The sequence below is a fragment of the Myxocyprinus asiaticus genome, chromosome 33, assembly GCF_019703515.2.
Source record: "Myxocyprinus asiaticus isolate MX2 ecotype Aquarium Trade chromosome 33, UBuf_Myxa_2, whole genome shotgun sequence".
In the NCBI taxonomy this organism is placed as follows: Eukaryota; Metazoa; Chordata; class Actinopteri; order Cypriniformes; family Catostomidae; genus Myxocyprinus; species Myxocyprinus asiaticus.
The window spans coordinates 35,741,871-35,755,635 of NC_059376.1; the positions used below are offsets into that span (position 1 = coordinate 35,741,871).

A 13,765-nucleotide genomic window follows, 5' to 3' on the forward strand; every position below is an offset into this window, starting at 1 on the left:
TTGCCGCATAACATTGCTGAGCCTAAACCTGACCAACTGAAGCAACCCCAGATCATAACCATAATTTAAATCCAAACTGCAATTTTTTTTTTTTTGAACAGGCAGTGTATTATGTTGTATTTTGCATGAAAAAATAAACTAAAAAATTAAACCTGCATTTAGGACCATTATGATTTTTTGCATTGTGCCATTATTTTCAGGACATTTAAGAACATATGGAAGGCTACCCAAAACGTTTAACCCCCCCCCCCCCCCAATTTAGCATTCCCATTGTTTTCAATGACAATTCTCATTACCTTTAACGCAGTCATTGTTTTACAGTATTACAATGAAAAAGCACTTTTCTCCCCTAAGGATTCTTCCTTTGTTTTTGGCGACTCATTCTTCGTGCATATCTCCACCTACTAGGCAGGGAAAATAATTTATTGTAAAAAGGATTTAAATATTGATCTGTTTCTCACCCTAACCTATCATAATGCTTCTGAGGACATGGATTTAACCAATGGAGTCTTACTGATTACTTTTAGGCTGGCTTTATGTGCTTTTTTGAGATTCAAAGTTGTTTAATTTTACCATTCCCATTGTTTTCAATGACGATTCTCATTACCGCTAACGCAGTCATTGTTTAATTCTAAAAAATTAAATCAGTGAAAATGAAATGCAGTACTACTATGATGTATACATACAAAGTTTTATCATTATTATATATATATATATATATATATATATATATATATAAATAAATATATAAAATAAAAAAAAATCTGAAAAATATTAAGTAATATCCGAAAAGTGATCATAATGACCCGCTTTTTTTTTTTTTTTTTTTTTTTCGCACTGTGGTAATGAGAATTGGGGGGTTAAAATGTGCGTAGCTGTCATGAAAATAATGTCAGAATGTAAAAAATCTTAATGGCCTTTAAAAGGCTTCATTTTCTAATGAAAATGTTGGTTTCTTTTTATTTTGAAGTAAAATAGGACCAGGACATTTTATTGACAGTTTTTGTAGGAATCACCCATTTACTCATATCTTTCCAAACCTGTATTACTTTCTTCTGTGTAATACAAGAAATGAAATATTGAAGAATGTTAGCGCTGCTCTTTTTTTCCATATAGTGAAAGTGAATGGTGACAGAGGTTAACATTCTTCCTAACCTCTCCTGAGTGTTCCTTGAAAAAAAAAAACTATAAGGGTGAGTAAATTATGACAGAATGTTTGGGTGAACGATCCCTTTTTTTTTTCTCTCTCTCTCTTCCCTTTTTCTCCCAATTTGGAATGCCCAATTCCCAATGTGCTCCAAGTCCTCATGGTGGTGTAGTGACTCGCCTCAATCCGGGTGGCGGAGGACGAATCTCTGCTGCCTCCGCGTCTGAGACCGTCAACCCGCGCATCTTATCACATGGCTTGTTGAGCACGTTACCACGGAGACATAGCGCGTGTGGAGGCTTCACGCCATCCACCGCGGCATCCATGAACAACTCACCACGCGCCCCACCGAGAGCAAACCACATTATAGCGATCACGAGGAGGTTACCCCGTGTAACTCTACCCTCCCTAGGAACCGGGCCAATTTGGTTGCTTATGAGACCCGGCTGGAGTCACTCAGCACACCCTGGGTGAATTATCCCTTTAAGAGTCTCAGGTTTTCATTTAAGCAGCAAATTTCTTAACACATATAGCATTCCGTTATTATGTCTTAACACTTTCAGATAGAGTATTGGTTGGCTGCTGGAATACATTATACATTGTTGGCCAAAATGGATGCGTTCATATCTTAAATGCCAAAACTGGTCAATCTTAAAAAAATAAATAAAAAAACACAACATTAAAACGGTAAAATATAGCAGATCTTTGCACATTCTATTCTGTGGCAAATATTCTGTTCTTCATCTTTGCAAACAAACTTTCCAAATGTAAAACTGAGAACCGAATAGATTAACACACATGGGATGTACTGTATGTTCTTTTTAATAATTCCCTTTCGTCCTTCAAATATTCTCTCTTCATTATGAAAACCCCCATTATAACGAAGTTAATAACTGCAGCCATTTGGGCTGTTTCTCTGTTAGTTGCGTTTTACATTCACTGAAATACATGACCTACTGGATGTGGGGTTGGAGGAACAGGGGACAAGCTGTTAGTGGTGATTTCTTGCACTCTGGCTGAAGTGTGGAAGTGGTTGGAGGCTGGATACTGAAAACACAGATGTTCAAGTGTGTGGCAATCTGGTTACACACACTCACACAGTACCGCACCAGATCAAACCCTGACACCACCTACAAACAATCCCAAAAGTGTAAACAAAAACAGTTAAAGGGTTAATAGTTCACTCAAATGAACCTGTGTCATCATTTACTCACCCTCATGTTGTTCCAAACTGGTTTAGCTTTCATTCTTCCATGGAAGACATAAGGAGATGACAGGCAGAATGTTAGCCTCAGTCAGCACTTTCTTTCATTGCTTTTTTTCCCCCACATACCATGAAAATGGATGGTGACTGAGGCTAACATTCTGCCTAACATCTGTCCTTTTGTGTTCCACAGATGATAGTTATAGTCATACAAGTTTGGAACAATATGAGGATGACTAAATTATGACAATTTTCATTTTTGCATGACCTATCCCTTTATAGTGTGGCAAATGAATTTCGGATGGTACAAGATAAAAAAAAAAAAAAAAAAGTTTAATAAAAGATTAAATAAAGAAAAAAAAAATTGCACTATCTACAGTTAAAAGAATAGTTCACTCAAAAATGAATCTTCTCTCATTATTTACTCACCCTCATGCCATCCCAGATGTGTATGGCTATTCTGCAGAATACAAAGAGATTTTCAGAAGAATATCTCGGCTCTGTAGGTCCATAGAATGCAAGTCAACAGTGTCCAAAACTTTGAAGCTCAAAAAGCATATAAACACAGCATAAAAACAATCCATACAACTCCAGTGGTTAAATACATGTCTTCAAAAGCGATATGATAGGTTTGGGGGAGAAACAGATCAATATTTAAGTCCTTTTTTACTATAAATACCCACTTTCAGAAAGCCCTCCTAAGCACTCTTCTCCCCAAAGAGTTCTCATTCGCATTCTTCATGCATATCAATAGAACATAAAATTTATTGTAAAAAGGACTTAAATATTGATAAGTTTCTCACCCACACTTATATTGCTTCTGAAGATATGGATTAAACAACTGGAGTCATATTTATTATGTTTATGCTGGCTTTATTTGCTTTTTTGAGCTTCAAAGTTTTGGACCCTGTTGACTTGCATTGTATGGACCTACAGAGCTGAGATATTCTTCTAAAAATCTTCCAAGTCATACACACCTGGGATGGCATGAGGATGAGTAAATGAGAGAATTTTCATTTTTGGGAAAACAATTCCTTTAAAAGGGGTGTTTTGTGGCATTTTATTTTTCCCAGAAGTCCACCAATAATGTTAGTCAAGCTTTCTTACTCCAAACACAGCGATAATTTGTGTTTCATGACTATTTTCCACCCTGTCCTTGACTCTTAGAATTACACAGACTGGTTTTGCTACTGTACCTTTAAGACTACATGCAAATGGTTTTATTACAGACTAGCAATTTATATTTTTTCTGTAACCATTACACTCCTAGTCTACATAGCACACTGGAGTATTTCTTTTTTTAAACAGTAAGGAACATCTTGTTTTCCATGATATGTCCCATTCAAATATCACATTTGACAGACAGAGGTTATACGTACCAGAGCGACCCAGAGAAGACAGTACTCATTAATGAAACTGTTGAAGTACTGATTCAGAAACAGCAACGCTGGTCCCACAAAGGCCGAATCATTACAATGCATTTCACTTTTTGTCATATGAGCAACCTGGCAAATAAAACAGACATGTAAGTAGTGAAATTTAGAATAACTGTTCCTAATGCTGTTTAAGGCTGACAGATAGATTTAATGCTAAGAACTACAGAGAACAAGACCTAATATTTACATTTAAATGTGCAGGAAATGTGTCTTACAAATAGCATTTCACAGCCTGCGTCAAAGCCATTTCACTACCAGCTACAAAAGGTCAGGCAAAGCGAAACCAATAACGTGGCAATGGTATTCATATTTATCAAGAGTCATTTATCATTTGTCACTTTTTACTCATTTATAAACATTCCAGCAAAAACTTATTGACTAAACAAGAAATAAATCAAATGTTCTGGCTTGATCCTTGACCTTACCACCAGTCTGTTGGTGAGTTTGCCTGAGACGAACCCAAATGCTAAGATGTACAGACAGGGATGTTTCTCGAAGAGCTGCACCGAAGACTTCTTATAGATCATTAGAGCAAGTGTCATAAGCACTCCTATATGGAAGGATGGAGATAACACGCTTGTTCCCTGAAGAAAAGCAAAACAGTTGGGCCACTGACACAGAATTCACACAGTTCCATCATTCTCTTAAGTTAGTTATTTATTACATATTTATTTTTGCAAATATTTAGCAAATATAATTGAACAGAATTTAGAACTGAAATCAGAAATGTGAAATAATTACAATTTCATGCTTACTGCAATAGTGGATCCGTTTTTACCCATTCCACCGCTGAATATAACCCGGAAGTAGTTTGTGCAGGAAAATATGGCACCCACAAGAGTGCAAAGGGCGGGTATTATTTTAATCTGGATATTTATCACAGGAATCTGTAAAGATTAAAGCAACTCCTTTACATCCCATTTCAAAATATCATGGCATTAAATACAGTTCCTTTTCATTGTAAATGTTTAAAATATATAAAGAATTCTGCCAATATGATCATGGAAATTCTGTCACTTTACTGAACACATGCAGCATGCTAGAGAATCAGATTTTCTGACCATGATGAAATGACCATAATAAAATAGAATCAGCACATTTGTCCATATGGTCTATTCATGCAATCATAAGATGTTAAAAAGAATTAAGATCTGTTTTAATTACCACAAATTGCCATAAAGCTGTTCCTCCAAAGGCAGCCAGTAAGTACAAGCTTATAATGTAGATTTGTACCTCAGTCACATCAATTCTGCACAATACCAAAGAGTAATTACAAGAGGGGAAATTTGTAAATTATTAATCTCGTAAAAAAAAAAAAAAAAAAAAAAAAAAAAATCATTTTTGAACTGCTTTATCAACAGTACCACAGCTGTCTTAAGGAATTCTGTTACCCATGAGCAGACAGCCCGCTCAAATACAATGTTTATGCACTCAACATAAAGAACAGAAATCCTGATTTTAAAAGTTATTTAAATTTGATTTTGATATTATCTAAATCTCCAATTTCATGGTAAACCCAACTTTAAACCAAGATCCCATTGTCATAAAGGACAGTTGTCACTCACATGCCAAAGCGCAGCGTTCCAGAAACATACGCCTGCCAGTGGGCACAATAAAACATGAAGATGCCCACAAAACAACAGAAGAACATCCAGTCAGGGTGGGTACCCAGCTGAACTGCAATACATGTGCCCAGGACCACAAAAACTGCATCAGACAAAAAGAAAACAGAACAATAAGGCACATACAGTGCATTCATAAAGTATTCAGATCCCTTCATTTTTTTCACATTTTGTTATGTTGCAGCCTTATGCTAAAATGCTTTAAATTATTTATTTATTTTCACATCAATCTACACTCCATAGATTTTTGATAACTTTGAAAATGTACTAAAAAGAAAAAAACTGAAATATCACATTGGCATAAGTATTCAGACCCTTAACTCAGCACTTAGTGGAAGCACCTTTGGAAGCGTTTACATCCTCAAGTCTTTTTGGGTATGATGTGACAAGCTTTGCACACCTAGATTTGGGGATTTTCTACCATTCTTCTCTGCAGATCCTCTCAAGCTCTGTCAGGTTGGATGGGGACCGTCGGTGCACAGCCATTTTCAGGTCTCTCCAGAGATGTTCGATTGGATTCAAGTCCGGGCTTTAGCTGGGCCACTCAAGGACATTCACAGGGTTGTCCCCAAGCCACTCTTGCGTTGTCTTGGCTGTGTGCTTAGGGTCATTGTCCTGTTGGATGTTGAACTGTCGGCCCAGTCTGAGGTCCTGAGCACTCTGGACCAGGTTTTCATAAAGGATATCTCTTTATTTTGCTGCGTTCAGATTTCCTTCAACCGTGACCAGTCCCCCAGTCCCTGCCACTGAAAAACACCCCCACAGCATGATGCTCCCACCACCATGCTTCACCGTTGGGATGGTATTGCGCAGGTGATGAGCGGTGCCTGGTTTCCTCCAGACATGACGCTTGGAATTGAGGCCAAACAGTTCAGTCTTCATTTCATCAGACCAGAGAATCTTGTTTCTCACAGTCTGAGAGTCCTTTAGCTGCTTTTTTTTTTTTTTTTTTTTTTTTTTTGCAAATTCCAAGCAGGCTTTCATGTGTCTTGCACTGAGGAGAGACTTCCGTCTGGCCACTCTGCCAGAAAGCCCAGATCGGTGGCGTGCTGCAGTGATGGTTGTCCTTCTGCAAATTTCTCCATTCTCCACACATGATCTCTGGAGCTCAACCAGAGTGACTATCAGGTTCTTGGTCACCTCTCTTACCAAGACCCTTCTCCCCCATTGCTCAGTTTGGCCGGGTGGCCAGGTCTAAGAAGAGTCCTGGTTGTTCCAAACTTCTTCCATTTAAGAATTATGGAGGCCACTGTGCTCTTGGGAACCTTAAATGCAGCTGAAATTTTTTTGTAGCCTTCCCCAGATCTGTGCCTCGACACAATCCTGTCTCTGAGATCTGCAGGCAGTTCTTTTGACCTCATGGCTTGGTTTTTGCTCTGACATGCATTTTCAGTTGTGAGACCTTATATAGACAGGTGTGTGCCTTTCCAAATCATGTTCAATCAATTGAATTTGCCACAGGTGGACTCCAGTCAAAGTGTAGAAACATCTCAAATGGGATGCACCTGAGCTTAATTTCAAGTGTCATAGCAAAGGGTCTGTATACTTATGTCAATGTGATATTTCAGTTTTTTCTTTTTAATAAATTTGCAAAGTTATCAAAAATCTGTTTTTTGCTTTGTCGTTATGGGGTATGGAGTGTAGATTAATGTGAAAAATAAATAAATAATTTAAAGCATTTTAGCGTAAGGCTGCAACATAACAAAATGTGAAAAGAATTAAGGGGTCTGAATGCTTTATGAATGCACTATATATTGTTTGTATCCTTAGCCAATTCTACGTTCCATACTTCAAAATGTATTACGTATCCACCTTATAGTATGGTGCTCCATCTCTTAAATGACATAACTCTTCAAAGTTAAAAATAAAAATATTATAATTCCATGAGTCTAAGGTTATGTACAGAATGGAACAATAGCTTACTATTTTCTGAATATTTCAAAGTATATGCTGCATACTGATACTTGTTTTAAATAGTAAGTGAAATAGTAGGCATTATCTCATGGTAAATGTTTCTAACAATGTCGTCACATGCATTTGAGTTAGTGTTGTCCAGTTTTAATCTAGTAAATAAGTATGGTCATTTTGGACTTTTAATTCATTTTGTGTAAACATCTTTTGGTGGCCCGATCATACAACGAGTCAAGAAAGTAATGTTTAAAATCATGGCTGTAATTACTTCAGGTTAATTTGATTTGTTGTATACTGCACATTTTGGCAAACATAGTAGGTCATCCAGGTATTACATTCATACATAAAGCATGCATTTAAAGTATACATACTGCATACTTCAGAAATAGTATGAGTAGTATGTTAGTATGCTATTCCGAACACATACTGAGTGTAATATCATAGTTAGCTGTACTTGCATGCACAAACATGAGCAGACCTGTAGAGAGGGAGTCACAGCCGTGGTCAAAGAGCTCGCCCAGAGGTGTGCTGCTATTGGTCCGTCTTGCCTGCTTCCCATCTATGGCATCCAATGATTGGTAGATGAACAGACCCAGAGCACAGGCTAAGTATGCCCACGTTGGTGCCTGAAAAAATATAGCAAGTTTAAAATCTCTAAAAATGCAGTTGGGAACAATCACAGTAATTTTAATTTATGACCAAAAGTTTGGTGTCTTTTAAGGCCTAATTTTCTATTCACTTAAGGAGCTATCAGGTTGCAGACCTGAGCAATGCTGATTTTTCCCATAGCTGCAGGATTCATAGACTGTCACAGCTGATAAATGAGGCTGCTAAAGCGGACAATACATAGTATCTGATTGCACTCTGTAAAAAGTAGACCACAGCAATGTTACAGTATAATTTTCTGTAAAGCTGCTTTGAGACCATCTATCATATTGTGAAAAGTGCTATACAAATACATTTTACTTGACCTGAATGATCTCCACCGGAGAGCTCAGTATACACTAAACGATGTCCTACTCTCTACATGAGGCAGGTTAAGACCAGCAATAAAGAAAAGACTAAGTAAAAAGCATGTCCTTATGGTGACCACTGCAATAGCTGCTAGAAATTCACTATTGGACTAAAACAGATATTAAAATCAACAGTAAAGACAATGCCTTCATGGTGACCAATGCAATAACTGCTAAACATTCATAATTCATTTCATAATTTCTTATCTTAAAAATCCTCAGGCTTTTATTTTGATGGTCGGAACACTCCAGGAACTCCTCTGAGTGTGTGTGTGTAGCATAACTCACAGTCTTTTAATGGTAAATGGTCTGCACTTATATAGCACTTTTTTAACATTAGCGGTTTTCAAAGCGCTTTACACTGTGACTCAGTCACTCATTCACACACACACCAATGACGACAGAGCTGCCATGCAAGGCACTAGCCTGCCATTGGGAGCAACTTGGGGTTCAGTGTCTTGCCCAAGCACACTTCAGCATGTGGAGTCATGTGGGCCGGGAATAACCGCCAACCCTGCGATTAGTGGCCAACCCGCTCTACCACCCCTAATACGCTTCTCATTCAGATTCTGATGAAATGCTCCTCCATGTTATAGGTGAACTGAACTATTGAGCATCTACATCTGAGATGCTGTTTGTGTGTAGCGCTCGCAGAATAGCAGTGCGTTGACACACTCTTTCACTGACCATGTTTACAAGCACTTAAGAAAGTGGGTTATTTCAGGGTTTTTGCAGAAAGTGGCATTCTGAAACATCATGTAAATGAGAACAATGATTTCCTTATGCCGTTTAAGGGATTAAGAGAAAGCGGTTTAATACACCTAGGTTTCTCCTGGACAAGGCTGCTAATGTGGCCATGTAAACACATGCGCTGCGTTCTAACAGGTATTTGAAGAGTGCGCATGCACGTGGAACAGACCAGTCAACATTTTCTGAATTCCACATTTGATGAAAAATAAAGAGTACTATAGACCTTATTCACAGTAGCACCATCTTTGATTTCTGACATGAATGAAAACGAGGCTGTGCTGAATAGACTTATCATCTCTTTAATGACATGCACAGTATAAAGTTATCAAAGGGCTCCTAGATGACATCTTATTTTCCTCAACTCATGTTGTCAGGAGTTTTTTTTATCTACTGAAATTTCTTGGAAAGAATGTATTTTTTAAAGTTTAATTTTTTCAACTTTAAACTACTGTACAAACCATTGATGAGACAGCACATACAGGTGCATCTCAATAAATTAGAATGTCGTGGAAAAGCTCATTTATTTCAGTAATTCAACTCAAATTGTGAAACTCGTGTATTAAATAAATTCAATGCACACAGACTGAAGTAGTTTAAGTCTTTGGTTCTTTTAATTGTGATGATTTTGGCTCACATTTAACAAAAACCCACCAATTCACTATCTCAAAAAATTAGAATACATCATAAGACCAATAAAAAAAAAACACTTTTAGTGAATTGTTGTCCTTCTGGAAAGTATGTTCATTTACTGTATATGTACTCAATACTTGGTAGGGGCTCCTTTTGCTTTAATTACTGCCTCAGTTCGGCGTGGCATGGAGGTGATCAGTTTATGGCACTGCTGAGGTGGTATGGAAGCCCAGGTTTCTTTGACAGTGGCCTTCAGCTCATCTGCATTTTTTGGTCTCTTGTTTCTCATTTTCCTCTTGACAATACCCCATAGATTCTCTATGGGGTTCAGGTCTGGTGAGTTTGCTGGCCAGTCAAGCACACCAACACCATGGTCATTTAACCAACTTTTGGTGCTTTTGGCAGTGTGGGCAGGTGCCAAATCCTGCTGGAAAATGAAAGCAGCATCTTTAAAAAGCTGGTCAGCAGAAGGAAGCATGAAGTGCTCCAAAATTTCTTGGTAAACGGGTGCAGTGACTTTGGTTTTCAAAAAACACAATGGACCAACACCAGCAGATGACACTGCACCCCAAATCATCACAGACTGTGGACACTTAACACTGGACTTCAAGCAACTTGGGCTATGAGCTTCTCCACCCTTCCTCCAGACTCTGGGACCTTGGTTTCCAAATGAAATACAAAACTTGCTCTCATCTGAAAAGAGGACTTTGGACCACTGGGCAACAGTCCAGTTCTTCTTCTCCATAGCCCAGGTAAGACGCCTCTGATGTTGTCTGTGGTTCAGGAGTGGCTTAACAAGAGGAATATGGCAACTGTAGCCAAATTCCTTGACACGTCTGTGTGTGGTGGCTCTTGATGCCTTGACCCCAGCCTCAGTCCATTCCTTGTGAAGTTCACCCAAATTCTTGAATCGATTTTGCTTGACAATCCTCATAAGGCTGCGGTTCTCTCGGTTGGTTGTGCATCTTTTTCTTCCACACTTTTTCCTTGCACTCAACTTTCTGTTAACATGCTTGGATACAGCACTCTGTGAACAGCCAGCTTCTTTGGCAATGAATGTTTGTGGCTTACCCTCCTTGTGAAGGGTGTCAATGATTGTCTTCTGGACAACTGTCAGATCAGCAGTCTTCCCCATGATTGTGTAGCCTAGTGAACCAAACTGAGAGACCATTTTGAAGGCTCAGGAAACCTTTGCAGGTGTTTTGAGTTGATTAGCTGATTGGCATGTCACCATATTCTAATTTTTTGAGATAGTGAATTGGTGGGTTTTTGTTAAATATGAGCCAAAATCATCACAATTAAAAGAACCAAAGACTTAAACTACTTCAGTCTGTGTGCACTGAATTTATTTAATACACGAGTTTCACAATTTGAGTTGAATTACTGAAATAAATGAGCTTTTCCACGACATTCTAATTTATTGAGATGCACCTGTATTTCCCTCACAGACTCATTGTCCTTCCCATCAAAAATCAAAGATGGTGCTCCTGTGAATAAGGTCTATGGGTAGTTTGCCATTCCAAACTCAGCTTCTGATTAGTGGCTGATCAGTTTAAAAAAGTAATGGTCCATCAGACTGAAGCACTGAACATTTAGAATACCTGTTCGGTGGCAGTTGGGCAGTAATACACCAGTATCAGAGTACTGATAATATTGGTAGCGAGACCCACTATGGTGATGAGGTTTGGGGCCATCCAGAGAGGCACTTTGCTGACCAACCAGCACCAGTATCCCTGCATGACGGGATCCAGGAGGGAGCATCCTGCACTGCTGTACTGATGTTCCTCCAACCTTTTTAGCTGCTGTCGGGACATGCGGGCCACAGGCAACTCCATCAGCTTGATCAGGAGACCGGCGCCCTCCTCCTGACCTGGTCTGGTCAGGTCACGGGCCGAGGAGGAACTGACATCAGAATCCATCCGAGGCTGGACAGGTCTCTTGTGTGAGCTCATGACTCTCTGGGAATTTGTGTAGGTGTGTCAAATGTCTGTGTGCACTATGAGTTTATGGGATTATATCTATGGGAACAAAGACATAACCACTCATAAATTATCATCACTATATATACAGTATATTACTATTAAACAAGTGAAACAACTTTTGTTGTTGTTTCAACAGGAACAGCACTCTATTATTAACAACATGTTTTGTGGGGTGGTGCATAGTTACTAAGTTAACTCCTATTTAGTAAATGATTTCCGTACAAAACAATAGAAAAATTGTGCTCAAGGATAAAAGACCTTAAAACTTTAGAGGAATAGTTCATCCAAAAAGGAAAATTCTCTCATCATTTCCTCACCCTCATGCCATCCCAGATGTGCATGAACTTCTTTATTCTGCAGAACACAAATGAAGATTTTTATTATAATATCTCAGCTCTGTAGGTCCATACAATCAATCGAATGGTGGCCAGAACTTTAAATCTGTTCAAAAGTGGAGATTTATAGTAAAAAAAAGGATGTAAATATTGATCCGTTTCTCACCCACACTTATCATATTACTTCAGAAGATATGCATTTAACCACTGGAGTCACGTTTATGTGATTTATGGAGCTTCAAAGTTCTGGCTACCATTCACTTGCATTGTGTGGACCTACAGGGCTGAAATATTCTTCTAAAAATCTTCATTTGTGTTCTATAGAAGGAAATTATGAAAGAATTTTCATTTTTGGTTGAACTCTCTCTTTAAGACCCCATTAACTGGCTTGACAAAAACACAAGCCTTTTTCAGAAACATTTGGAAACACTAGAATCATATCTTATCAGTTAGTAAACAGCAATTTCAATTATGACCTATATATGTTCCATTTAACTTGTCAGATCTTAACTTTCAATTCACTTAAATTTCAATACATTGGCCCTAGTTTGTTTTCTTTCCTGTGTTAAAACAGTGTTAAAATGACTTTTTTTAAACTGCCAACAGGCTTTAGTTTATGTCAGGTGGTATTAGGGGGAGGGACATTCTCTTTCTAGTGAGCATTTGATTGGACAAATATATGGATATGCCCCTGAGTGCAAGATGAGTCATCAACATTTTTTGTTCCATTTTCTCAGAAGATAAATACTGTACATTTTTAAAGCACATATGCTCTAATTGTTATATTGGTCAAAAATAGAACTACACTTGCATATACATAGCATTAAATCTAACAGACAGGAACTAAAAGCCAAATAATGTCCATGTGGTCTTTCTTTAGCCATTAATCCCAATACCCCAAAATACACCTGCTTCTCAACGAAGAGGAAAGAAAAGATAAAAGAAACGCAGCACCGGTCTCTAATAAAACTCCTGCACTGTGGCATAAAACTGCCTTGTGTCTGTTTCTTTAAATACTCACTGGAAGACTGTAGTAGACTTTATTTTATGAGATCTGCAACAGCCCATGTAAAATCCTCCTGCTGAATTCTGACGTCAGCTTGATGACAACCTGTCACACGTCTGAGCCGACATAATAATTGTGATGTACATTATTCATAACAATAACACAGCTTGTAAAACCGTAATTAACACTGTTTTTAGAGCCAATGTGATTGATAAAGTTCGTGTCTGACCAACAGTACCTTTGTTTACTTGGTGCAGATGTCTTTGCTCCGCGCAGCATTACACCGTGTGATGCCGAAAGTTGAAATGATTATTAAATTATAAATATATCAGGGGAGAAAATGTGACGGCACAGGCTTCCAAACAAACGCTCACGCCGACGGAGAAGACGCGGTACGTTGAAGTATCACTAGTTAACCGATAACTGCGCATCAGAGATTTTGAGCGCATACAGCGTGGATGAGACGCACAGGCGTGAAAGACGCTTCAATAATGCGACGACAACGCCTTCCGGAAGTATGCATTTCAAAATAAAAGTAAAATAAATAAAAATGTCGATTATATTTCTTTACATTTTACATTATATATATATATATATATATATATATATATTAATGAATAAACCTAATGCTTGATATGAAACTGTTATTCATAGTAAAACAGTGGCAGCATTCCTAAAATGTAAAAAATATATGACTTCGTGTTGTCTGCTTATAATAATGCTGTTCTT

At 38.1% G+C, this 13,765-nt stretch overlaps 1 protein-coding gene across 5 annotated transcripts; it reads right to left on the minus strand.

The window, feature by feature from the left end:
• Positions 1-31: 31 nt before the first annotated feature.
• On the minus strand, positions 32-13,495 carry LOC127423711 (choline/ethanolaminephosphotransferase 1-like). 5 transcript variants are annotated; one of them, XM_051668224.1, is made up of 11 exons: positions 13,275-13,495; positions 13,052-13,152; positions 11,315-11,731; positions 7,799-7,946; positions 5,353-5,494; positions 4,952-5,036; positions 4,543-4,674; positions 4,213-4,371; positions 3,731-3,856; positions 2,105-2,277; positions 32-404 (listed from the first exon to the last, which is right to left on the minus strand). In XM_051668224.1, the coding sequence occupies exons 3-11, from the start codon at positions 11,663-11,665 to the stop codon at positions 350-352; spliced, it is 1,371 nt and encodes a 456-aa protein (XP_051524184.1). In that variant the 5' UTR covers positions 11,666-11,731; positions 13,052-13,152; positions 13,275-13,495; the 3' UTR covers positions 32-349. The 5 variants fall into 5 exon arrangements, with proteins under 5 accessions (XP_051524184.1, XP_051524185.1, XP_051524183.1 ...); XM_051668225.1 differs by lacking the exon at positions 13,052-13,152; XM_051668223.1 differs by having other exon boundaries at positions 13,052-13,495.
• Positions 13,496-13,765: the final 270 nt, after the last annotated feature.